This window comes from Lepisma saccharinum, chromosome 25 (genome assembly GCF_977018435.1).
Source record: "Lepisma saccharinum chromosome 25, izLepSacc3.1, whole genome shotgun sequence".
NCBI classification, from domain to species: Eukaryota; Metazoa; Arthropoda; class Insecta; order Zygentoma; family Lepismatidae; genus Lepisma; species Lepisma saccharinum.
The window spans coordinates 36,179,605-36,206,890 of record NC_139253.1 but is presented as its reverse complement, the minus strand read 5'-3'; the positions used below and the strand labels follow the sequence as shown (position 1 = coordinate 36,206,890).

The following is a 27,286-nucleotide window of genomic DNA, read 5'->3' as shown; positions in this document are numbered from 1 at the left end:
CATTCTACTGTTTTCTCCATATTTATCTACTACTGCGTCTCTCTTCTCCTAATTATGAACATTATATTGTAATTGTGAATAATAAGCATAATCTAACAATGTGGCTATGACTGTTTGCTAGTTAAAATTAAAATGAGTGCATCAGACCAACAAAGGCTATATATACTCACCTCAGGATATAGGGAATTTCTCCTCCTTTAAAGCCTAGTCTTCATCAGTAAAATAATTAAACCATTCCACCAGTCTTAGCACTTGCTAGCATGTTTCTCTGCAACAGAGATCTTGTTTTCACCTTTTTTGTTCAGATGACCTTGCTGACGTAACTGCTTTAGGACCATCAGCTCATAGCACTGTACGTGGGAGGTCTACAGGGTGCACCTTCCTCCTTAGCCCCAATTTCACTTCAGATTCAATTTTAGGAATGCTTAATAGGATCATACTTGACTTTTCTTGCATTTGCAGGCTGTTCTCTTGGATATGTAGTTCAGGGGGGCTTGTATGATCATGATATTCAAGCTGATTTTCCATGATGGAAGAAGAATTTCGTGTCAAATACCAAGGTCCACAGACATTCATGATTTCTCCAGGGAGAAGCAAGCAATGCATTTTATTTTCAAGGGAGGCAGATTTTTGCCCATAAAAGCATTACTACTTTTTGCAAAAACACTCCTTCAGTTTGAAGTTATTATGTTTCCGCAATGTCCTTACATTAATTAACATAAATTACTGTTACTGAGATGAAATGATACATGTGAAATATATAAATTTAGGTTGACATTCATTTTCCAGGAAGGGACAGTGTCCTCCCCCTTTTTTGATGCCCATGCAAAGAAGTTCCTTATCTTCAGCAATTTGGGGGCAGATTTTCCTCTTGTCTTAGTGAAAGACAGTTATCACTGGTCCAAGGTGATGTCCTGTCTTCAGTAAGACCTTCACTATCTGTGGTGCCACTGTTAAGTTAATCTCTGGAAAAAATTTCTGCCTTACATAGTGCTCTCTATTACTAAGACAGAACTCTTACATCATGCTTAGCAACTACTGTGTGAACAATAATACTAAATATAATCTCTTTATCCCTCAATCACACCAGTAATTTACAACATTAGGAAAATGGTGCCTAACAAGGTAGACGTCAGTGTCTCGTGCTCTCAGTTCTCAATGTTTTTACAAGATAATAAATGTGGTAAATGTTCTCGTTCAGTGAAAAATGGAATTCTATGCGATATCTGTGATAAATGGTACCATTTCTCAAAATGTTCTAATGTTAATGAGGCCAATATACCAGAAAATGTGTAGGTGTGTATGACTTGTGTAAACTATCAGAAAACGGGGACAAAAGAAAGCACACAATGCAATGATTATAATATTCAGAAAGAAGACTATGAAAGTATAATTAGAAATCTTACGGAGGAATTAGAGTCTTTACGAACAATAATTCAAATCCTCCAAAAACAATTGGAGGGCAAAGAAGGAAAATCCGAGGACCTTTACAGGTATAGTCCCAGTAAAGACTGGCCAACTCTACCGGGTAGGCCAAATTCTAATGTTATCAATACATGGACATCTGTAATAAAGAACAAGAAAAGATCTAAGAGCACCCCCATTAAGGAAAATTCCATCAATTTCCAATCACGAAACCGTTTCGAGATACTACAAGATCGTACCTGAAGAAACAAACAGTTTAAAGTGGACTCCTATAGTACAAAGTGCATTTTCGCTGTTAGAAAGTCTTTGAAGAACACAAGTTATAAGGGGAAAATATGCCTTTATACCGATAGTCAAGGAAGGAATATAGCTACGCAATTACAATATTCAGTATGGTGAAACCTGGTGCAACTTTCAAGGATGCCACAATGGAGGTGTCTCAAGAAAACAAGCAATTATGCTCAAGGGATCTCATGGTATTCCTAGCAGGAACAAATGACATTGCTAGAAATGAAGCAAGTGTGTTTATTAGAACTTTGAAGAGACGATTACAACTTCTCCTACACACAAAAGTTCTTCTGTTCACAGTGTCTCACCGTTTCACCATTATGATCTCCTACCTTGGTCATGTGTAAATTAAGAAATAGATCGTGTGAATCAAGAAATTTATAAACTTAGCAAACATTTCAAAAATGTAAGTGTTGTAGACATAAGTTTGATAGGCAGAAGGTTTTACACTAGCCACGGACTTCACCTTAATAGTGTAGGTAAGAAATATGTCTGTTATGAAATAAAGAAGGTAAGCAATAAAATATTTGCAAATATGTACAAAGAAATAATACCCATTAACTGGTATGAACAGGGAAACTCTCTTGTAAACCTGACTCCATAAAAAAAAAATCTTCAGTGTGGAGCCAGGTCAAACAATCAAATCTAACGAAACCACTTCAAGATAGCCTTTATAAAGTAGTACGTTTAAATAGTAATAGTGGTAAAAAAAAACTTCACAGCCTGAAAGTGCAACTAATTTAGTACTTTCTCATATTAATCTACAATCTATTATAAATAAATTACCGGAATTGGAACTTTTTGGAATGATTTTCCTTGTCATATTTTTTCTGTTAATGAACATTGGTTGGTTAACGATGAAATAGATATGTACATCCCCTCAAATTACAAGTTAGCTAGTACTTATTTTTTTCTAGAAAGTGGAGGTGTTGGTATTTATGTACGACTTGATTTTAATAAGGAGTATTAACCGTTAGATATACATCACTTATGTACTGAAGGAGTATTCGAAGTTACCGGCATTGTATTTGACAGTTTGAAAGTGATGGTCATATCCATATACCGCATTCCTAATTCAGATTTAAATATGTTTTTGTTACAATGGGAAAACTTGCATGGTCCATTGATAGGTACAAACAATTTGATGTTGTTTACATGGGAGATATAAACATAAATGCTCTAATTGATAATGCTGTAAAGAAATCATTCTGTGATACTCTCAGGTCTTGATTATTATTATGCTAATGATCAAGTAACTAGAATGAAATCTTGCATTGATACTGTGATCACTAATGTTAACAGAAATATGATATCCTGTGGAACTAATGAACCCTGTTTATCAGACCACAGTGGTCTGTGGCTTACTTTACCCATTTTAATTTATTCCACACCTCCCACCACAAAAACTACAAATCTTAGATTGCTTGGTCAAACTAATATAAGAAACCTTAGAGATAGCCTTAATGAAATACATTTCTATGAATTGTTAAGTACTTGTAATAATTTGACTGAAGCATGGAACAAATTTATACATACAATTGTCGATATTTATAATGAGTGCTGTCCAATAAAATATAGAACTATCAGCACTGGTAAGAAGAAAATGAGAACACATCTAACATGGTTCACTCCTAAATTAGCAAACCTTAGAGCTATTATGCTCAGACTACATGATAATGGCGTCCTCCTCCGTAGCCGAGCGGGTTAAGGCGTTCACTCGTCTTGAGATCGTTCGCTGAGGGACAGCGTAGGTTCGAATCCGGCTCTGGTCGGAATTTATTCGGCCTACGTATAGGGCCGGTGGCAACCCACCATCGTGAGGAAATTGGGGAGCTTCAAATGAGTAAGCGTAATCCGGTCCCGGAAACCTACTATAACAGCTGGGGATACGTCGGGCTGACCCCCCGACTATTCCAATACTGGTTGCAGATCTCCACGCTTAGAGGTGACGAAGGATAGCGTGGGAGGGAGACCGGCAGTCGGTAGGTAAGCCAAGGCCCTTCTGGGCTGTTGCGCAAAGGATTATTATTATTATTACATGATAATGGCAATCAAACTGCTAAATTGAACTATAATGAGATTAAAAAAAATTAGAAAGGAAATAAAATTAGCTAAGATAAAAGCTAATGAAGAGTACATAGCTAAGGCAAGTAATAAATGCAAAGCTACCTGGCCAATAATCAAAAAGGAAATTAAGATAACGGACGAAACAAAGTTGCCAAGTATCACACCCAATGAGTTTAATAGTTTCTTTATAAACAATCAAGAACATTTAAACAAAATTCCTGTGAACTATGAAGACAATGTCAACAATGACCTTAATGGCTATCTTGGTAGGCAAAGTTTCCCAAAATTTAATCATATAAACTTTAAGTGGATAGAGATTAGTACGGATGAAATTTTAATTATTGTGTCAAAAATGAAAAACTCCTATAGTGAAGATTTTTTTGGGTTTATTATTATAAAGTATATAATTGACATAATAGCTCTTCCAATTACATATCTTATTAATGGGACATTAAATGATGGTATTTTTCCTGATAACCTAAATATATATATAACAGTCCCTATCCACAAAAAGGGTGATAGAGATAACCCTGGTAACTACCGGCCCATATCCCTTGTTCCAGTGTTTTCTAAAATTATAGAGTACTGTGTAAAAAAGCAATTGACCTATTATTTTGAACAGAATTCACTTATTAATGTAGCCCACTTTGGATTCAGATAGGGGCTATCTACTATTAATGCGGTAGAGACTGTCGTAAATGAGATAATTAATGGTTTCGAGTCTGGCTCATATACATGTACTACTTTGATAGATTTAAGGAAAGTCCTTTGATACAGTGGCGCATGAAATCTTGTTTAAAAAACTACAGTATTATGGAATAAAGGGTATCAAACTATCCCTTCTTAAACCTTATCTCACTAATCGGCGACATTTAATAATGAGAAATCTGATGAGCTAGATGTTTTGTCTGGTGTCCCCCAAGGATCAGTATTAGGTCCATTTTTGTTTTTGGTTTATATGAATGACCTACCTAATTGCCTACCGTATCAAACAGCTATCTATGCTGATGACACTACTTTTATTACAAATGATCATAGTATTCTTAACTTTAATATCAAAAATAAAGAAATGTTAAATGCTTCCTCTTTATGGTTTAAAACAAATAGCTTGGTGTTAAATACGACAAAAACAGAAACTCACTTTTTCTACTTAAATAACCCACCATGTACCTTAAATAGTAAGGATTATGTAAAATTGCTTGGCATATATTTAGATACAAAATTAAACTGGTCAGTTCATACCCAGGAACTATGTAAGAAACTTGCCCGTGTCTTATATGTATTTCGGAAATTAAAAAGGTCTATAAGTGAGGAAATGATGATCTCTGTGTACTACGCTCTTTTCCATTCACACTTACTGTATGGTAATTTACTATGGGGAAACTATACAGGTGCAAAGGAAGTCTTTAAATGGCAAAAGAAGGCTATACGTTGTATTAAGGACTACAGGATATGAAGTCATGTAGGGAATTCTTTAAGGAATACCGTATTATGACAGTGCCCTCTATAAAGGTAACGGTTCCGATTTCTCCTAGCACAAAGACTAATTATTGCAGAATTTTGGAAATCATTGTCACACGAAATTTGAACCTTCTTTAAAGTAATGAGCACTGTTTGGACACGAAGAAAAGTTATTTATGTTGAAATATGTTGAAAATTACCTTACACACTTCTCACTGTCGACAAGCGACAGTAAATATCGTAGAAGCATGGGAATGAATGTAGAAGTAAATCGGAACCTTAGTATAATGCATTTAGGGACTTTATGTTAATGCTAAGGGAACCAAACCTAACCTGCCTAACCTAACCACGAAAGCATATATTGAACAAAATCTTAAGTAATCGCTAAAACTCCGTAGTATGTGTTAACAGACATACATCGAAATCGAACCATGTAAATATTGCATGCATAGCATGATGAAATCGCAAAAAAACAAAAGGAACTTAGGCCCAATTGGGTATTGCAGAACATAGTTCAAGGTGCCATTATGCATTTTACACTAAAACAAACACTTTTTCTACTAAAATAATGCATTTTTCTAAGTGCTTGCTACCGAACGCACGTAACAGTGCAATATCGCTTACTTTGCAAATGATATCGCTTCTTTTGTTTTCGAATATCAGTGTTTCCAACCTTCTTCACCGAAAAATACCTACTATCGTGTTCGTCACATGTGCAAATTGTACATTATACATGAGTAGCTGACGGAAAGCCCCACGAACCATTCACGGATAGCCCACGAACCATTCCGATAAGGTTAGGTTAGGTTAGGCAAGCATAGTTACAAAAGGGGGGTTGGAAACACTGACATGATTTCCCGGTCAAATAGATAGCACGATGAAAGAAAATACCTCGACTAACGTTGGAAAACTTAAGAGAAACTCATTTCATAAGTAGTTTCTTCTGTAAAAATGAAGAAATGTGTCTCCGATGTATGAAACAGTTACCAAAAAATCGTTGGGAAGGTTAAAACCCTGTCCGAGTTAATTAAAATCGGCACATTCGACAAGAATGTGTCGAACACTTAAAACAAAGTTGCAAGGTGTAGATTCAGTACATCGTTATTCTATAATAACCTCCCCAGTGGCATGCGCATGGATGCCCATGGAGTTGTATTTTCACCGGAGATAAGAACAACAAACTCTACGTAGAAATAAGATTTGTATGTTTCCATTACTTGAATATTGTATTTAAACTCGGGGAACATAATTTAACATGTGAAGTAAAAATATGGAATATAATTCACACTGAAAAAAATATACCTGTAAATATACAATGAAATGGTAAGTATATATTTTACTTAATTGTATATTGTCATCTGACTTCCCGTCCTACAAGATATAAATTTTTATCTGTTCATAATAACTTACGCTGTCATTGTAAGGTGACGATCTACAACACTGATGGAACTACAGGGTTGGAAAACTCTGCATCGAATATAATCGAAAAGTCAACAAAAATTTCCCACCAAATTTAAGAGATAAATTATAAAAGAATATAATAATAAGAGCAACAACTTCTCGAAAATGCAGCAATGCTGTAGACGAGCATATATTCACAGAGAAGATGAAATTATCTTCTTTGTGATATATTTGTCAAGCCATCATATGTACACACAACGGCAAAAGTAGGCGAACTGTCAATCATCATGTGAGGATCGCGAATTAAAATAAAACGTCAATAAGCAGAGGACAACATCTGCTTGATATCAACAGAATTCAATACTTTGAAACAAGACTGGACGTAGAAAAAAAGATTAAAGAATGAAAATTGGGATGGACAATTACACTTTGCAAATACGGTTGTTGGCAACATGATAATTTTCTTTATAATTTCAACCTTGAATTCATATCAATATGTTCTATACTGTGGGCCGTGACAAAAACATGGAGTAGCCTGTGGTAAAGATTGATTTCAGAAATACCCGACCAGACCTACCCAGGAGGGTACGTGAATATGTCTTCCGTGAAGATGATTTTCAATAGTCGTAAACCTATTTTGAATTTTAATAACGCTCTATTGATCCTGTATTTTTTGTTAACGTTTAGCTCAATTATAGATTGTCTTCATCTCACAGGTACCTGGGACACTAAGGATTTCTTCAGATTTTTGGCAAAATTTGGATTTCAGAAGACAGACTCGATCAATGAACAAGACACCGTGGGATATATTTTCGGAAATATCACTTCTAAAGATAATTTTACTCACCCAGTGACATTCGCTGTGCTTGATAGAGGTTATTTTCTAGAATATTATGGAAATAGATCAGTGTATGACAAAGAAAAGGCATGTAAGAAAATGTTCCGTAAGATAAGTACGATTGCTTACGATGCCCAGTGTTATGAAGATGGAGAGGATTTTTTGAGAAAAATACCATGCACCGAAGATAGCTTATGTGTTGATGAAGACAAACCTGAAAATGTCATTAAAGGCCACCAGTTCACATATGCTATCCAAGATTTAAGACAGCCACGGTAAGACACTTTGAATTTTAATAATGTGTGTGTAGTCGAGCGGGTAACAGTTTCATGCATCGGAGACACATTTCTTCAATTTTACACAAGAAACTACTTACGGAAATGAGTTTGTCCAAGGTTTACAACCTCCGTCGGTATATATTCTTCCTAAAACTTCATCCTACAATGCAGCAGAACAATAAATAATCACTTTTCATGTAATAATATTGTGCATTTTGTGAAAATCGACATCATGCCGTTGTTTCCAATATGTACCTGCAGATGGCTCTAGCGTCGGAAGTCACGCAATCTCGCTAGTGGAATCAGGGTTTCCAAACGCGCGATTTATTTCGAGAAACGCGAGGTTTTTTTCTTCGAGAAACGCGCGGTTTTTTTTCGAGAAAGGAAAATGGTTTTTCGATGAATTTAGGGGTGAAATGGGTGCTAATGGAACCTAACCTAACCTCGTGTGAATGGTTCGTGGGGCTACCCGTAGATGGTTTTTGGGGCTAACGTCAATGGTTTGTGGGGCTACCCGTGGATGGTTTTTGGGGCTAACGTCAATGGTTTGTGGGGCTACCCGTGGATGGTTTGTGGGGCTACCCGTGCATGGTTTTTGATCCCCGGTTTTTTACAACTTTCATGCACAATAGAGTTGGAAACATTGATATTCGAAAACAAAAGAAGCGTTACAATTCGCAAAGCAAGCGATATCGCACCGTGACGTGCTTTCCGTAGCATTAAGGAAAATGGTTTATTTTAGCAGAAAAAGTGTTTGTTTTCGTGCAAAACGCATATTGGCACCTTCCACTATGTTCCGCAATACATAATTGGTAAGTACAAACCACAAGAAAGACAAAATATCCGATTTAAATGTGTCTCCGATGCATGAAACTGTTACCGTCGAGCGTTCATACATAATTAGGCTATATTGTTGGTACTAGTTTACTATCCTTCGGACAGATTTCTGCATTTCAAAATGATCAAAAAAACGTGAATACATGTTAAAAAATGATCCGCGAAGCAGATAGGTAAGTACAAATGTCAAAAATTGACGAAACTCGGAAGTTATAGGTGTCCGAAGGATAGTAAACATTTACCACATGGGCTGCTTTTTTCCTCTAAATAGACGAACAAAATGTATATCCCCTGAAAGTACGTACATTCCACTTCCATTTTCCGGTGTTCCTTTTACGATTACTATTATATTATTGCGCGTAAAAAATGTTTTTCCTGCTACTAAAAGCAAAGCATTTCTCCATTTGTTCGCGTTCATATTGTTTACGCGCTCAAGTGTTGTGCGATAAGTGAGACCCTTCGTTTCGCGGCATTCGAGTTGATTTGTCGCTCCGGATTCCACCCACAGACACACAGTTTCTTTCATTATTTCAGATGAGGAATGCTTACAAGGTTAGGTTAGGCCTGTTAGGTTGGGTTCCAATAGCATAAATACAATGAAAAATGTTTTTCCTGCTACTAAAAGCAATGCATTTCTCCATTCGTTCGTGTCCATATTGTTTACGCACAGTGTATTTCATTATTTCTTCGAGGAATGCCTACAAGTTTAGGTTAGGCCTGTTAGGTTAGGTTTTATTAGCATAAATACAATGACTAATTATTACTTACACTAAGTGAACTAAACCTAGCTACCTAACAACATAGACATTTTTTGCTTTCACTAGATTTGTGCAGGAATATGCCTTTTCCTTCGTTGCTACGATTTCAATACCACCCAACCTGGACACGTTTTTCTGGTTTTTTTAAAGAAAAAAAAATTTCCGCACCTTAAAACTTACTTTTCCCGATTACTAACTACAAAACGTTACCAAAAAATTATGAACTGCGTTCCTCCTAAGCAGCCCATATTCTGCAGTCTTACCCCTACTTTGCCTTGCGGAACATTCTTTAAGGTGAAGTTATGCCTTTTTCCATAAAATACTGTCAACTTTTCATATTACGATTGATTATTTGTCTTACTTGTTCCACTTCTGTAATAGACAATATGGCGTGCACTCGTAATGGACCGTCACGCGTCATGATGCGCCAGCTTGTGTTTTGTCGATTTACAGTGCGCAAGCAGTGTTTCAAACCTTCATGACGGAAAATTATGTACTATTTCAATTTTTTTATCATGTTTACCTCCACAAACCATGCACGTTAGCCCCAAAAACCATCGATGGGTAGCCCCACAAACCATTGACGTTAGCCCCAAAATCCATCCATGGGTAGCCCCACAAACCATTGACGTTAGCCCCAAAAACCATCCACAGATAGCCCCACAAACCATTCACACAAGGTTAGGTTAGGCCTGTTAGGTTAGGTTCCATTAGCACTCATTTCACCCCTAAATTCATCGAAAAAGAAAGCACGGCGAACATAGTTAAAAATAGAAATTTTCATAAAAAGAAGGCACGTTTGGAAACACTGCAGAGATCGTGTGACTTTCAACGCTCTCGCCATCTGCATGCACACAATGGAAACAACGGCATAATGTGGCAGGCAATGCCAATTTCTTACGTAAAAAGTGATTAATTCTTGTTCGGCAGCATTAAACTACGAAGTTTTTACTTTCCGTGAAAGAAAATACCTCCAAGAACGTCCAGAATGCTAAAGAAACTCATTTCAGTAAGTACTTTCTCCTGTAAATTTGAAGAAATCCATCCGGGCGATATCGCATATTTACCGTGAGTTTAATGCAAAAGTAATTTTCATATTTTCCTCAAACTTTAAAACTTGTGGGAGCGAATTTACAAAACCGGAAGTATCTTCAATTGCTTTCAAATTCGGCATACTCACTAATTTTGGCCTCGTAATCACGAATCTGCAGTTAAAATTTAAAACTTGGCGGTCACGTCAAGAAATTGCAATATAAGTCGAAAAAAATGGGTCCGTGAACAGAGTAAACACCCTTGATTTTTGAAGAAAACGACTAACTATGCTTGCCTAACCTAACCTTACCGTGAATGGTTCTACACATAAATGTACAATTTTAACAAGTGACCGCCAAATATGAACAACAGATACGTCATCAGGACACCGAAATTAGTAAGTAGGCCAAATTTTTTAGAAATTGGAGAGTGGTCCGGTATTGTAAACTCATGCTAAGGCATGTTAGAAAATGGCCGGAGTCACCTGCCCCCAAATGAGCCCCAAACTTTTAAATTTGAAGAAATCCGTTTTCAGGATACTTACCTGAATTTCACACAAAACACTTTTCCGATGTTAGACAATACTACAGGAACTTATTACAGTAAGTAGTTTCTTCTGTAGAAATCTCTCCGAAGGATAGTAAACTAGTACGCGGAACACCAAATTCCATCAATTTGTTAACCAAACCACAACCATCCTCTTCTACACTCCACTTATATAACTGTAGCACGTTAACAACACTTATATAACTGTGGCACATTAACATTCTCCACCGTTCTTCCACGACCTTCCGCGACCAATGCTATGTACCAAAGAGAATCGCTCTCAACAGTTTCGCAACACTCTAGACAGCGGATAGGACGATGGTCGTCATTTCTTCACATCATCAAACATGGTTGCGTATCAATCCCTAAGATTGTATATGTTTATTTTATTTAAGTCTCTCTGAACGCTTCATGTTGACCAGGGCATTCACTTGTTTTTCTCAGTTGTCTCAACCTCTGAGGCATGTTTACAATGCATTGTGTTGTGCCATGCAAACCTCCTGAGCATTCAGGAAACAGGTAATACTTCTGGTTATAGAGTCAGCGGTTTGCATGGTAGCAATTAAATAACACGATTCGGCATAGAGGAAGAGCTCGATGGCCTAGTAATATAGAGGTGAGACAAGCTGAGAGGAGACGGACTTTTGGGATTGAGTTGGGAGAGAGAAGGTTGTCAGCAAGGCAGTAGGTCAGAAGTGGAACGACGCTCTGGTAGACGAATTGGAGAAGCTTACAGAGGACTTCGCTTATTTGATTCAGCTAAAGACTTCAGATAGACAGGTAATTATCCTACACCCAGCCATGATTCAGGTTCAACGGTTCATAAAACCCAACGAGTGACCATTGTCTTTTCTGTAGTCTAGTTCCTTAGTGTGATTTTGTACCTTTCACATTGCCAAGCGTTAACTCGTCATGCCAATGACGAGTGGTCTCATCAAGAGGATGAATGATGAGTAGTTTACATCACCCCAGCAATTAATTGCATAAACAACTGGTTCAGATCCCCTCATTCTTTAGAATGACACGTGGTGGAGATGCTGGGTAACGATCCCAGTACCTCTCACAAGCCAAGCGAGCTTTGTTTGTTTATGGGGAATCATCGCAATAATTAACAACGTTATTTTACAAGTTCTACAACTCAATGTGCAATTTAAACATGCTACCCTCAAATATTATGTGCATATACGTAAGTACGACTGCATATTTAGTGAGTATAACAACTAGTGAAGTAATTACAGAATATCTCTATATTGTAAATTCTTGCCGGTTGTAACGAACCCGTCTCGTCACAAATTGTACGAGTCGCACCTCTATTTTCATGACCATTCTAAGAATATAAGAATTTGAGATTTATCTAAATTTTAAAGATGAGTTCCACCTCTATTTTGGGAAACTTATTTTAGGAATATACTTTTAATAGTTTATTACTTCTCCACCCATTTTTGCTAGCATCCCAGACCCTATATAAAGGCCAAAGCTTAGCTGGCAAGTTAGTTAGACTCCGCCTGCAGGCGAGAGAAGGTGTGCTCCGCTACGGCGAGAGACCAAACACCAAGAAGGGAGTTAGACTCCGCCTGCGGGTGAGAGAAGGTGAGCTCCGCTACGGGGAGAGACCAAACACCAAGAAGGGAGTTCCACTCTGCCCTCGGGCGAGAGAGGGTACTCTCCACTTAGGCAAGAGTCCAAGCACCACAGAGGACAAGGTGTGCTCCGCTACGGCGAGAGACCAAGCACCTAAAAGAAAGAATGACCGCTTTCAGGCGAGAGGAGGTGCGCTCCGCTCCGGCAAGAGACCAAGCACTTCAAACGAAAACTCACTTCGCCACATCAGGCGAAAGACCAAGAGTAGTAAGTGCTCCATCTTCGGATGAGAGAAGCTGAGCTCCGTCTCCGGACGAGAGATGAGGTTGGACTCTGTCCACGAGTCAGAGAATCCGCTCCATCTTCGGATGAGAGATGTTACGCTCCATCTTAAGACGAGAGAAGTGAACTTGGCATAGCCAAGAACACACTTCTCCTCTGGTGAGACAAGTGACAAATCAGCTTTCCTTTACGTCCTCCCCACCACCATCCTCCAACCGCAAGGTAGAAATTTATTTTAGGAGATACTTTAGTAACAGGTTTCAAAAATGTAAACGTTGGGGTCCCTATGTATCTAGGTAAATTATGAATGGACTAAGTTTATCCTTTGTATTATTTTAAACTCATAACCTCTCTGTGTTTGTTTAAGTTTTTCTTTCTGAACTTTGTTGTTAAATAAAATTTTATATGTTAGTCAATCCTGTGTATTGCTCTGGTCAAGCCTTTGGCGCTACCCTTTCATCTGGCAACATACAGCCGAACCCTGAGAACAATTAAGAGTCACATGACACCGCTGGAGGAAAAGGTTAGCATTATGGGTAATCTTGAAACGACGGTAGTGTGAGAGAGATCTAAGTCTAGTCTATGTGCCTGCCTGCCTCAGTAAGCCAGCTGAGGACGACAAAGGGGATGTTTCATGGTGTTACTAATTTTGGATTTTTTCCGGGTTCGAACCCCAAACAACCATTGATGGATAGCCCCACGAACCATTTCCGGCAAGGTTAGGTTAGGCAAGCATAGTTAAGATTTTGTTCGTAACACAATGCGATACAGCTTTCAAAAAATAAAAAAAAACTTGCTAAACAACTGCGTGGTTGGAAACATTTTAACTTGGTTATGTCATGAAACATATGCGACATCTGGTTACCGGAGAGCGTCAGAAAGATACATGAATTTGCGGTCAAATATATTGCACGATGGAAAAAAATACATCGACGACCTTTAGACAATCTATAGAAACTCAATTCTGTAAGTAGTTTCTTCTGTAAAAATGAAGAAATTTGTTTGTGCAAGATCACACGGTTACGGCGATTTCTATACGTGACCACCAATTTTTAACTGCAGATTCATGATTACGAGGCCAAAATTAGTGAGTATGCCAAATTTGAAAGCAATTGGAGATACTTCAGATATTGGAAATTCATACGAACTTGTGTTTTGAAAAGTCTGTCACTGATGAATGCTATATAATGATATTAGTTTTAATTAACAATTTTCCTTTTTTTTTTATAGGTTTTGGTACATAAGTTTAGTTGCTTGCTACAGAAATCTTACAACTTGTGAGTGGCATCATTATGCAGGTGGAGGAAAGGTGGATTATGATATATGGCTTGTAAATGGGAACCCATATTCCAGTCACAAAACTCCTTTTGATTACCAGTTTTCATTTGATAGACAGGTATGTGCTACTTTATTAAAAATAATGTCCCTTTAAAGTCTTTCCACTTCTCTCATGGTTAAAGGTAATTGAGGGTTCCCTGTTATTTTTATAAGAATGCCATGACTATTTATTGCAAAATAAACTTTCCGAATTTGATGAATTGCATTGGTCAGTGTAATTCAATGCTGTGGACCCTGAGAAGCCCCCAATAGAAAGTGAAATTCTTGCATAGTTTTCATAGATTATGTTCCCTGTCAACTTTTTCTGTTGTTGTTAGCTCGGTAGTGAACTAATGAGTGGTTTTATGTGGTACTATTTACTGCTATATGTGCACTTTATATAGTATCCCAATATTTCAAGAATAGTTACGAAATTTCCCCCACTAGAAATTTTTCAAACACTACACTGTATGTATCTATATCTTCACAGTGCTTTTGTTTCAGAAGTGGTATATTTTTGTGAAGTTTAATGTTCTTGTTAGGTTTAATGCTTGTAGTAATTTACCCTTTTTGTTGCTCTTGGCAATTTGAGGCTTTTGTTGAGTTAGGCACATGAGATTTAATGCTGTCGCCATTTTTTTCTTCTTAAAATCCCACCAATCAATCAGTCCATATATAGATGAAAACTTAGGACCTTTTGCTACATTTCTGGTAGATAGACCTTTTCTCAGATAGATAAGTGGTACGCAAATCAGGTTTTCCAGTGCACTTTGATGATCATATCTATCTATCTCTCTCATTTCTCCCTCCCTCATTGTCTTTGTAATAACTGTTCCAACAAATGCAAGTTGTTTTACTCAGATCTTGCTAGTTGTGAATGGCAACATTTACAACACTTAACCCTTAAGTTGTGAGGTGTGGTCTCACAGACTGCTTGAGGTTCTGGAAGTTTCAAATTACAGCTTTTCGTTCAAGCTAGTGTCGCCACCTTCCGCCTACCTTACGCAATAGTGTCCTTGCCCCTCCTCACAGCATCAGTTTCTCGCCAGCTTATCACGTGTAAGGAGTGAAGCTTTGTTTATTGCCAAGTGCGGTCTACCTGATGTACTTCACAAGGAGCATTATGGCAAGTGAGGCGCAGTCTTCTATTAGAAAATGAAAAACTAAAAATATTTTTGAACACTTTTTGCTTTCTGTAGTTAAATTGCACTTACTAGTTGCTAAATATATCATAAGAGGTTATTTTGTGTATATTTTTGACAGTACGACAAGTGAAATGATTATGTTCACATTTATAATAATTTTTGTACATGAATAAACTAATGAATATAGTAGCTATATAACTTACGTTCTGGCACTAATTGCTGTCAAATCAGTCACTAATGCCCATAATGTATTATTCTTCAATATCAGAAAGTTAAATTGGTAATTTATGTTGAGGCAGGGGTGAAAAACTTCAGAGCGGTCTGACAGACTTGCCTCACAAAGTATGTCCCAGTATAAGCACCTCACAAGTTAAGGGTTAATGATATTAGTGTCCAGCACTGAATTACATGATCGATGATTTGGGTATATCACTTTCTAGTGTCCTTGACCCTCTATACCCCTCAAGTAAAATATTTTACATGGTTTAAGACGATTATATGGTTTATGAATGTTTTCCGTTGTTTCAGCTCTTAGATTTGATGTTGATAACTATTTCCGATGTGTTCTTTCGCTATTGTAGTGTGCAGTGCATACAAACTGTTTTTACTAACAATAAGCTGTGAAAGTACTCCAAGATGGCAGGTCTGTACTTATGCCGACCATACTTTGGGATCAAATATCTTCATTATTAGTGTTTTCTGCATGCTGGAACCAATTTTATATTACATAAAGCATCTAAATCTGTTGATTAACAAATAAAAGCAACATAATTCTCGAGAGGCTACATTGGGTTAACGGCCCCCACTTTTCATCAATGTGGGGAGGGAACACAATTTTCAGTCCTTCATTGTGTGACATTTGCTGAAAAAGCAAAGCTTTAAAAATGTCAGAAGGTTCTAGGTTTTATAGTGAGGAATAATATGGTGTTTTCATATCACTCATGAGTTTTATATTATAAACAATTAGCAACTTCTGGATCGTGAACTGCTATAAACATAAAGTTGAATTAAAAAGTAGCATGTAATATTGTGTATAATAGTGGGTAATTCAAATTTCTTCGCACTTTGCTAATGACAGGTTTCAAAATCATAGTCAATTCACAATTTTTCTTCCTTTTGTTTCAACTATCTCGGTATTGAAGCATTCAAGGGGATCCCCGATGGTGTAGTGGTAACGTTGTTACCTGTAATCAAGGGGACCTGGGTTCAGTACCCAGTGAAGGCACATGGCAGTTTGGATCTCACTTTGTACAATGGATTTGGTCTGAGTTAGCTTATCTGTGCATAAAGGTGAACTTAAATCAAAACCCAATCGAAGCATTCGACTTTTACTGTAGATAAAAAAATGTCCTACCATATCTGTTTCCAGGCCTTCCCGATGGTGCAGTGGTAGAATCGTCGCCTTGTAATCAAGGGGTCCCAGGTTCGATACCCGTTGGAGGCACAAGTGGTTCGGATCCCACTTTATACTGTAGGTCCAGTCCCGATTAGCCTTACTGTGCATAAAGTGGACTTAATGATGATAATGTAACTTGTGAGAAATAGATTAGGGAGGAATTAATTTTCAGTGTGTGTACGTGTTGATATTTGAGCAATGATTAGAATGATAAACCTTCCATACGTTGTATGATTTGTTTGTTTGTTTTCTGTGGCAATGCAGAGTTCATTGAATTTAAACATACCGTTTTCACACTTTTTATTTTTGTTAGAGATCTGTTGTTACTCTCTATGTTCTTGTTCCAACATTTTAGAAAAGAGAAACCTATTGAAGTTCATGTCTATTTACATTTGTTTCATGTCCAATTCTGTTATTAATCACATTTAACTTGAGAGGGTGTAATTTTTTTCTTGTATACTGGCAATAGACATTTTTGAGTGAGTGCATGTTGCAAAATCATTTTTCAGAAATTCATTTATGTGCTTTTAGTATCTGTGCCATTACAAATGGAAACTAAATGAATGATTACTTAAGGCAGTATGAAACATTGAAAATGTTTTGTGAATACTCTGATAACCAACATATGTGTGACTCTAGTGTGCTCTATAAATTGATCAATCATGGTGCACTTTGGTGGTGAAGGTTCTTGGTAATTATATCTAGGGCTCAGATGTTGATGACCTTAAAAAAATTACCTGTAGAATGACCTTAAAATTATTAAAATGTGACCTAAAAATAGTAAAGTAGTGGCCAAGTGAACCTCAAAGTAGGCTTCACACACAGTAGTTTAAGTGTTGGAGGAAAAATAAATGCAAAAAAATTAATTATTTAATCCATTGTGAAACTTTCAGTTAAAAATAATAATATCCATTTCCATTGACCGTGTGGCGAATTTTGCTAAAAAAGACCATATCAGGAGATTTAAATAAGTAAATTATGCTAGCAATTGCATTTAAAATTCACGAAACAACAACAAAGAAGAAAAATAAACCCCAAAAATGAAGAAAAATGCAAACTGGTTCTAACTTATGGGAAAGGGACTGATAGCAGATTTAGCATTGTTTTCAAGGCTCAGAAATATGAATTTTCATCAACTTCCGTAACTTTCTGTAATCTGAAGAATGCAAAGTGAAATTTGTGAATTTTGTAATCAAACGGTAAACCAATACATATTGCCATTACCTATATATATGTTTAAATGAAATTTCTTCTGTTTTTAGGATACAGTTGAATTATATCTAGTGTTCTTTGTGCTATATCTGGTGCTTGTACCTATGCAAGTTTATGCTGCTTTACGCCAACGCCACCCTGTTACCAGGCTGTTTCTGATCAGTTTGATTCTTGAGTTTCTGGCCCTGTTCTTCAATGTAACACATGTACTACAGTTTGCAGCAAATGGGGTTGGCATTGATGGCCTTGCCATTGCAGGAGACATTTTGGATATATTGTCAAGGGTAAGGGTATTTTTTATTATTATTTCTTTAAAGAAACCATTCTAATAAGGTTTAGAATAATTTTGTATATATTGTTATGGGTATTGCCAGAAATTTTTGTAAGGAGAATCAGGCCATTGATATAAAATTGAAGACAAATAATCAAATATCAATTATTAATATACTACTACTAATAAACTTATTGTATTGCCAGTATATTAATAAAAAGAATAAGAATAATAAATCCATGTACATGCTCTTCTACTCAATACTGATCAATCAAAAACAATAGTTTTTCTTTTCTTTCACATTTCATATTGTTAATATACTGACGTGTATAGTGATTCTATTTTGTTACTTTTACACACTTTGTTCAAGAAAAATCTTTGAAAGATGATGAAAGCGAAGATGATGAGACCAATGTGTGTACTCGTAACATTGGAAGTAAATACTAACAACCTGGTTGGTACTTTTTTGAACAAACTTTTTTTGTTGACATAATGCACACAAAACCTAGCAATACATCACCCTTTAATTAACGAAACAAAATTTCCTATTCTTTAATTATCTCAACACAGAAATGTTCTATGTTCTCACTTTAAAGTTACCAACACTTTTCAACCACTTTTGGCTAATTGCGAAGATAATATTTATTTTTTATTATGCTGCACACAACAGGCATCTTCCATTTTACAGTGCACAGTAAATTTCTTACATTTGGAGATTTACATATATATAAAAAAAATATTTATACGTATTTTCAAACAAAAAAAATACATATAAAAGTTACATGTGTCATCTTTATACATTATCTTGCATCAAAAATAAGTCAGATTTTACACAAAGGAAGAATGAAAGTAAATAAAATACAAAAAAGAAAAGATAAGTAAGAATGCTGTGCATTAAATTGCGCTTGAACTCCGGAAATGTATGCCCTTCTCTAACCAGTCATTATACAAGCTACACATTTTTCGCAGGGGAGCCATTTCTGCTGATTTTGTATGGGTGTGGGAAATTGCAAAGAGTTGCTGCTTTCTTGATTGCAATGTTGGATGGGGGCCATAAAAGCTATTTTTGAAAGCAGAGATGAAGAATCCAATTTGTCATTAAGAAGTGTGAAAATATAAAGGAGCTGGTGTATCATTCTTCTGTTTGCAAGGGAGATAATGTCTAATTTAATAAGTAATTCGTGATAAGGTGTCATCTTTGGGTATGCACCATCTATCCTAAAAACTACATAACAGGTGAATTTATTTTAAACTTGTTCAATAAGAACTATTTGTTTATTGGTTTGTAGACTCCACCCTACAGATGCATACTCTAATTTGGGCCTAATGTATAAGTTAAATAGTGATAGCTGCGTTTCTTTTTTATTGAATTCTTTTGCACTTCTCAAAATGAAGCCCAGGTTTCTATGCACCTCATTAACAGTATTGGGGATATGTGACTGAAACGATAAAATATATCGTTGAACACTACACCAAGATTTTGACTTTTAAATACAAGTTAGGGTGATGCTTATCCTCAGGAACGGACAGAGGTTCTTCCCTGGACAATTCTAGGTGGTTCATATTTGTTAGTACCAGGTCAAGCATTTTCCCCATAAGCATTCTTAATATTATTTTTGTTTTGTAGACCAGTTAGTTGAAGAAAGTTACATAATTGTTGACAGGTTTTATTGTTGTTAAATACTTTGCAATCTTTATCGCGAATTTCCGGAATGTTGAAATCAATAAATTAGCAGCATCGGACTCCCTGGCGGACAATGTATAATTATGCATATACATAACTACCAGGTATAGTTCGAACTTTAACTATTATAATATCAATATTTGGATCATCTATTAAATATTCTACTTCAATTGCAATAAGTTCTCTTTTAATACCAATTATTACACTTCCTTCCAGATTTTTGTTAGTTTTCAATGATTTACGATCGATTCTGAATACATTGTACCTGTTATCGAAAAGTTCAGAACTGTTGTGTGTTGAGTTCAGTCATGTTTCAATGCAAATGGCTACATCATAATTATTGGCATTTATAGCTACGTAAAAATCTTTAATTTTGGAACGTAAGCCATGAACATTCTGATAGACAATATCTAGTAACTGTTGTTCACAATGTTTATCATTATAATGGCAGTCTACAGTGTTTGGAAAGTTAATGTTTCTGGAGTTGAGTCAAGGTTCTGAACTGTCAATCACTGACAGGAACTTACCAGTTTTGACCTCCTGGGCATGGCTACATTGAACATCTCAGCAGGGGGAGAGGTTGGTCTCCGAATTTTGCGAAGTTCTAGTGTTCAGATTGGTATTCCACGGTGGAGGGGGCTGAAAAGCAGGCCAATTACCCTCAGTGGATGCACTGGGGAATGGTCCATTCGGTTCCTGAAGGGGAGCATGTGATTTTTCTTCCAGATCGCGTAAGGTGTACTTCCTGTTGTCCACAACTAGATGGCAAAAGCTCAGATAAGCACTGTGTCCTTGTCTCCATGCATTGTGCATGTACAGCAGCAACTTTTCTCTTTCTCACCGAACCTTTCAAAGCTGTCCTATTTTTGATTATTTCCTTTTTCTTCTTGTATCACAAAGAAATGACACACTATTGGACAGAGGCCACGTGATCTCTGAACATTCACATGATGTGCTTGTTGAATATAGTCATCTTGGAGGATCACTTTGAGTTTTCTTTCGATGATATCCCTCATCTTTCGTTCCAAAGCATTTCAGTCCTCTCCGGCATCTTCATCCACACCAAAAGATACAAGGTTCTCTCTCCATCCTCTGTTCTCCTGATCGTCAATTCTCTGTTCTAACCAGCTTGTGCAATCACTCAAGTCGTTCACACAGCTTTCCAGAACATCCACTTGGTTTTGCACATTGTCCACCTTAGTAATATCTTATTAAAGTGTCCCCAAGCTGCAGAACTTCATTGCTCAGAGCCCTGTTGCTCTCTTGGAATTCAGACTTGAGATCCTGAATCAAACTTTTGAGCTCCCGTATATGATCACCAGGCCCTGGATATGGTTCAACACCTCCCACAATGAGTAGGGTTAGCACCACAACACCATAAGCAAGATACACTTTCTGAAGACTATGACAAACGATTTCACAAGGGTCTTATTTCTATGTATTTATTTTAATTTTTCTTTGGTGATTGATGATTACTTTGGGCAAATTTTATTAAAACTGCCTCTCTACACTTGTTTAACATTGTGGCGGCGTACCAGTACAAAGCTTGCACCCTGGATTGCAGCAGCGTATGGGAGCAAGCAGAGCGGTTCATTAGGACCGTTCACATACTTACGGGTTTTCGGTTTTCTTGCCGAATCTAAACAGGATATTGGTTCTTTTTCTGTAATCTCAGGGAAAGAAATGGCTATGAGAGCAATGTGATGTTCAAATAATTGGTTTTATGTGGAAACTCGAACTTAACTAGTGAGATGGAAGCAGCAGAGCTCGGAAGAATGGACTCTTTTCAGCAAATCGATAAGCAGAATTGATTCTCTAGGAACGGGTGGAAGGAACGATTCAAGTGGTTTGTTGGAGCGTGAAGAAGTAATGGAGGGCAGATATGGCTTGATCTGGTGATGAATATCGATGAATATCCAATCATCTAGAGGTTTGCCATGCAATCCAAATGGCACTTATGTTACATGAAGGACTGGTAAATACGCAACGCGTCGAATATTTGTCCACAAAACTAGGTTTGAACAGATATTTGAAAACTTGTTTTGCCATGTGATCGTTGGATCGTGGTACCAGGATTGTTGTAAGTAGCGAAACTATTCTTTAACTAATTGCTCACAGACATCTGATGGATAATCTGTGTTATATCAAAATCTACCTGTTTCGCAAAACATGCTAGCAACCGTGTGCGTATTGTATGGCCATGAATCGGGTATGCATTGCAAAGTTGATTTCAGCGGGAAAGTGGGGCATGGGGGTAGCCATCTTGGCGTGAATACACAACTGATCAGAAACTGCAGTGTGTATATTGATCAATGTAAATATTCGTTAATTTTTCTTACTTTGTGTATACAATTCTTGTCATAATAATTTTGTCCTATATACAAAGGTAAAACGTTGCAACGGACGTAAGGTTTTCTATGCCTGTTAAAAGCATGAACGGTTGAGATGTATGCAGACATGGTTCTATTTTAAAATTACGATTCATTAAGAATGTAATAACCTATGTAGGTTCAAGCAACGTAAGAAAATCCTTGATGTGGGTTTACTTTAAGGCTAATCTCACATGTATGATTAACAGAATAGGCGAGTTATTTGTAATTAGTTACAAGAATAGGTGTATACAGCTCAATCAGCTGTTATTCAGATTTACTTTATTGCTATCGTTTGACTAATCTATGTAGATTCAAGCAACATAAGAAAATCCTTTGATGTGGGTTTACTTTATGGTTAATCTCACATGTATGATTAACAAAATAGTAGAGTTATTTGTATTGAGTTACAAGAACAAATGAATACAGCCTAATCAGCTGATATTCAGATTTATTTTATGGCTAAGGTTTGACATAGGGAAGAAAACAATGCAAACTGAATGTAGCTGCATGTTGTCTGCTCATAAAGTCTTACAGGTAAATCGAATGTCATAAGGGCTGGATATTATTCTATTTGTTGTTCAGTAAAATAAATATTCATATTATCTTTTTTCATACTGTTAACATTTATCCAAAACATTTCCTCAGTGTATTATCATATGGTCACAGATGTTCTAATGTCAATGTTACTTTTCAGAAGAGGGGTTCAACTTGCACTGGTCGCTCGGGGTATAAGCATGGCCCAAAAATACTGGTAATTGGAGGGATCACGAAAACGAATAGAGTATAGAGTTCTGTCCACTTGAGTTCAGATCCTCAGACACCACAGTTGATATTTAGTCAGATGCAAAAGTATGGGAGAGGGCCTGAGATGGTATGGTGAATGATGATAAATTGCCATTTGGAGGGTGAATTCATGTTGATTCTTTCTGTTAGAGATTGCTAGTAGTCAGATTACTAGTGATTCAGTCTCGTATACAGGGTGTAATGCAGAAAATTGAAACCTCAGTTACTGGATAAAACAACATTTGTGGTGAGCCTTATCTTGTTCATTATATAATTGATTGTAATGTACAAGATAGTAATTTGGATTTTATTGCTTATTTAGCCTAATTTTATTTGATCACGTGGTTCAACTGTCACTGCAACCAGCGCTACCAATGAAATGGGTAACACTGAATTTCAGGGGGTGTATAACTGGGATTTCAGAGTTTAATAAATTGGAAAGTTTGATATAATATTTTGCTCCAATTTAGTATATCCATCACATTAGGCATCGAGACTCCGTTTGTGATTTATAGCACACGCTGAGCTCATTACAAGACCACAGTTCTGTTTTGCTTTCTACACTTTAGGGTGCGCTCAGGTGAAATATGTGCCTATTGCCAGGTGCCACTGAATGGTACCCACACCCATTGTCCCCGTACACTTCAACCAGCAGAGCTAAACGAAAACACGTCCATCCTCAATGACTTTCACTCATTATGAGTGATATGATGAAATTGATGAAGGGACACTCACAAGGAACACCCATGCAGAGGTTGGGATTCAAACTCAGGACCCCTGGCATCACAACATGTTGTGGTAACCGGAATTTTGTTGTGTTTGGCCTTTCAAGTAATCCTCATTCATCTTCATAATCAACCAAAAGAAGTGAAAAAGCAATGTTAAATTATAAACAAAAGATGTCTCTTGCTAATCTTGGTGGAGAATATTGAGTGCTCATCTTATGATATGTGGTTCAAAGACTCCCAAGTTGGGGTCATGTTAAAGTTGTGTAATTTTGAGAGCATAAAAATAAAATTTGGAAAACATATTCTAATTTGTTAGTACATATTAATTGTTTCTCTGTGAATATGGATGTGTACCAGTTGTTTGTATTGTTCTTGTCTTTCCATTTGCAGACTTTGTTCATGTTACTGTTGCTTTTATTGGCTAAAGGATGGGCCATAACAAGGCTAGAACTAACGTGGAAACCAATGGTCTTTGCAATATGGTTGCTCTATGGCATAGTCCATATTTTGTTATATGTTTGGAATATGGTAAGTTGGAAGAAATTCTGATACTTATTTTCTTGTGGTGCTTAAGTTTGGAATATGTCATCTGTAGTTAAAATTTCAGAACTATTAATAAGTAAGAATATTTTTTTCTGATATGCAACATTGTTGTTTTATATAATATATTTTATGTTCATTTTTGGTAGTCAAGTCAGATTACAGTAAAAATCAAGCAGCAATGCATAATGCATAGTTGTTTTTAAGGATAGGATTTATTTTATGTATAAATACAGAGATCCTTAATACTCACTATGTAACGACCCTGCTTGGTCGCCATTTAATTATTATTAGACATTGCGTGGTTGCTATATTCTTTTTAGTCGGATGAAAGCGTTAAGCGGAATGTCCCTGCGAGGCGTACGCTTTTAGTTTAAATGTATTCTGAAAACGTTAACGGTTCCACCTCTACGTTTACGAGCTTCACTCATTATTAGACCCTGCGTGGTCGCTATATTCTTTCTAATGTTATCAATTATTGTCATTTACATTGTTCAACGTGTTGTTTAGAATAGCAGAGTCCTGCGAGGCTCATTATTAATTGTATTATCTGAATGCACACAGTTTTAGTTTATATTGTCACGTGCATCTAGTGATTTTTCCACTAGTGATTTCTCAATGTCAAAACTTTGATATTTCTCAGTACGAAGTTTGCAATATGTAAAAAAATGAGTTAGCAACGCGTACTTGTAGTTAAAATTTTCACCACCCATGCGCCACCGCGAGTATAAAACCCAGCACAGCGAGACCGGAGCTCAGTTGGCTCCCGGATGTCAACTGGCAAACATCTTGGGAAAAACCGGCCATCCAGCCAGAAGCCTAGCAGCCATCCCAGAAGGAAGGAAGGAAGGAGGAAGAAAGAAGAAGAAGAGCCTAGCAGCAACCTAACTACCCGGTCTAGGTGCCAGGTTCTACCTGCCTGGCTTGTCTAGGAGCACCTAGACCTCCTTCCTAACCTGCCGCCCTTTTACAGGAGACACCGGTCGGCTTGCCGATTCCTAGCTAACGCCGGGGGTGTCGCGGCATCCTTTAATCCTTTACCCAGCGCCCGCTTGTCGGAGGTGCCGGCTGGCTACGGCCAGTTCCTAGCTTTGGTTGGGGGCACCGCGCACATACTACTTTCTCTTACAGGGGAGTCCGTGACGTCAGCAGCGAACAGCGCCCTAAATAAAATTAGGTCCCTATACTCCCCCTGGCGCCTCACTGCGAGGAATAAATTGAATGGTCCCTTCCCCCCTTTTGAATCCAGAAGTGGTGAATGCACGTGTACGGTAAATGTAAATGCACTTAAGTGATAAAGGTTAAAGACTAGTGTGCTAACAGACTTTCTTACAATAAGTTTATAATAAACATATATATATATATAAAGCTGTTGTTCACGTTTTACCCAGCAAGCCCTGAGATATCTAGAATCTGTGTTCAACGACTGGTAAGAAGTTAGCATTTATGGGTAGACTTTTGCCGTCCTCCTAATTGAAGTGTTTAGAGTGTGGTGGGACGTTGCAAAAGAATTTGGCGCCATAACGTGGGGCCCGACATAACAGTGCAATTAAGTGAAGCCAACCGAACCGTGCATTAAAAGGACTGTCCAGTGAAAGTGAAAGTGTGGACTGTATTAAACATGGACCAAGAATTTACTGGTATGAACCTGAGAAGTAGAGGGAGGAAGACCATGGATTCAGAGACTGGATATGGTTGCTGTGAAGAACTGGGAGAAGAGGCAGCACATTTCCAGTGTTGCCAGTGCCAGCGCCAAATTCACTGGAGCTGTGATGGAAAAGATGTGGCTACCTTCCCCGCTGTAGGAGTTAAATGCCAGACGTGTGAATCTGCTCCGCAGACTCAAGTAGCGGAGACCGCAATACAAGAACCAAGTCCGCTGACCAACCCTCCATCAGACCATTGGTTATTGGAATGGCTGACGAAAGATAGGGAAGACAGAAAGAAGGAGAGACTTGAAGAAGAAATACGCCGAGAGAAGGAGAGACTTGAAGAAGAAATACGCCGAGAGAAAGAGAGACTTGAAGACGAAGAGCGCAGAAAGAAAGAGAAACAGGAGGAAGAGAAAGTGCGCAAAAGAGAGGCAGTTCAGGCTGAAAAGCTGAGGAAAAAGGAACTGATAGAACTTAGATCCCTAATAGAGTTTCATGAAGAGAAAAGGGAGCTTGAGAAACGAGAGATTGAAGAGAAAAGGGAGCTTGAGAAACGAGAGATTGAAGAGAAGAGAGAGCTAGAGAGAAAAGAAATTGAAGAGAAAAGGGAAAAAGACTTTGAAACTCTCCGAGCTTTAATTGAGAGCCTAGAGGAAATAAGAAAGAAAGAGAAAGAGGAGGAAGAAGCCAAAAGACGAAGAGAAAAAGAGGAAGAAGAAGCCAAAAGACAAAGAGAAAAAGAGGAAGAAGAAGCCAAAAGACGAAGAGAAATAGAGGAAGAAGAAGCCAAAAGACAAAGAGAAAAAGAGGAAGAAGAAGCCAAAAGACAAAGAGAAAAAGAGGAAGAAGAAGCCAGAAGACGAAGAGAAAAAGAGGAAGAAGAAGAGAAGCGTAGGAATGAACTGCAAGCACTCTTTGCCCAGCAGAGGACTGACATAGAAGGTCTTAAGGCCGGAGTAGAAAGTATTCAAATTACTTCTCAGCAAGATATAGTAAAGGTTGAGGAAAGATTAAAAGGGGTACTTCAGGAAAAACTGGAACCATTATCTCAGTGGCGCGGACAAGTAGAGATTACAGTGGAGTCCATTGAGAAAGCTGTCCAAAATTTGGGAGAGAAGACCGAATCCATCGAGAAAGTCGTGCAGGAACAGAAGGAAGTGATGGAGTCAATGACCACAACTCTGCGGAAGGACGTAGAGCAGGCAGCTGAAGAGAAGGTGAATTCTCTTAGGGTAGAGACAAGGAAGCTTGAAGTATCTCTGCGAAGAGAAATGCAAGATCAGACAGGAACATTTGTTCAGAGGGTAAGCGAACTTCAGGTTCAGTTCCAAAGATTGAATGTTCAGCCAGAACCCAATCCAGATGTTCATTCCAGCCCTTTTACTCCGGATA

The 27,286-nt window shown here is 37.5% G+C and overlaps 2 protein-coding genes across 5 annotated transcripts in view; one reads left to right on the top strand and one right to left on the bottom strand.

Annotated features, from left to right (window-relative positions):
- LOC145978892 (tectonin beta-propeller repeat-containing protein 2) overlaps positions 1-6,678 on the bottom strand; it is a 116,252-nt gene extending 109,574 nt beyond the window's left edge. The window contains exon 1 of one of the 4 annotated variants that reach the window (XM_083111829.1): positions 6,652-6,678. The gene's annotated coding sequence lies outside the window, so the exon portion shown is untranslated. Of the gene's footprint in view, positions 1-6,543; positions 6,611-6,651 lie in introns of those variants that run through there. The other 3 variants (XM_083111832.1, XM_083111831.1, XM_083111833.1) reach the window with 3 other exon arrangements.
- Positions 6,679-7,202: 524 nt separating this feature from the next.
- LOC145978912 (transmembrane protein 145-like) overlaps positions 7,203-27,286 on the top strand; it is a 35,933-nt gene continuing 15,849 nt past the window's right edge. The window contains exons 1-4 of the mRNA XM_083111872.1: positions 7,203-7,755; positions 14,025-14,190; positions 17,915-18,148; positions 24,093-24,230. Of these exons, the coding sequence (XP_082967998.1) occupies positions 7,238-7,755; positions 14,025-14,190; positions 17,915-18,148; positions 24,093-24,230 (1,056 nt within the window). The 5' untranslated portion in view covers positions 7,203-7,237. The remainder of the gene's footprint in view (positions 7,756-14,024; positions 14,191-17,914; positions 18,149-24,092; positions 24,231-27,286) is intronic.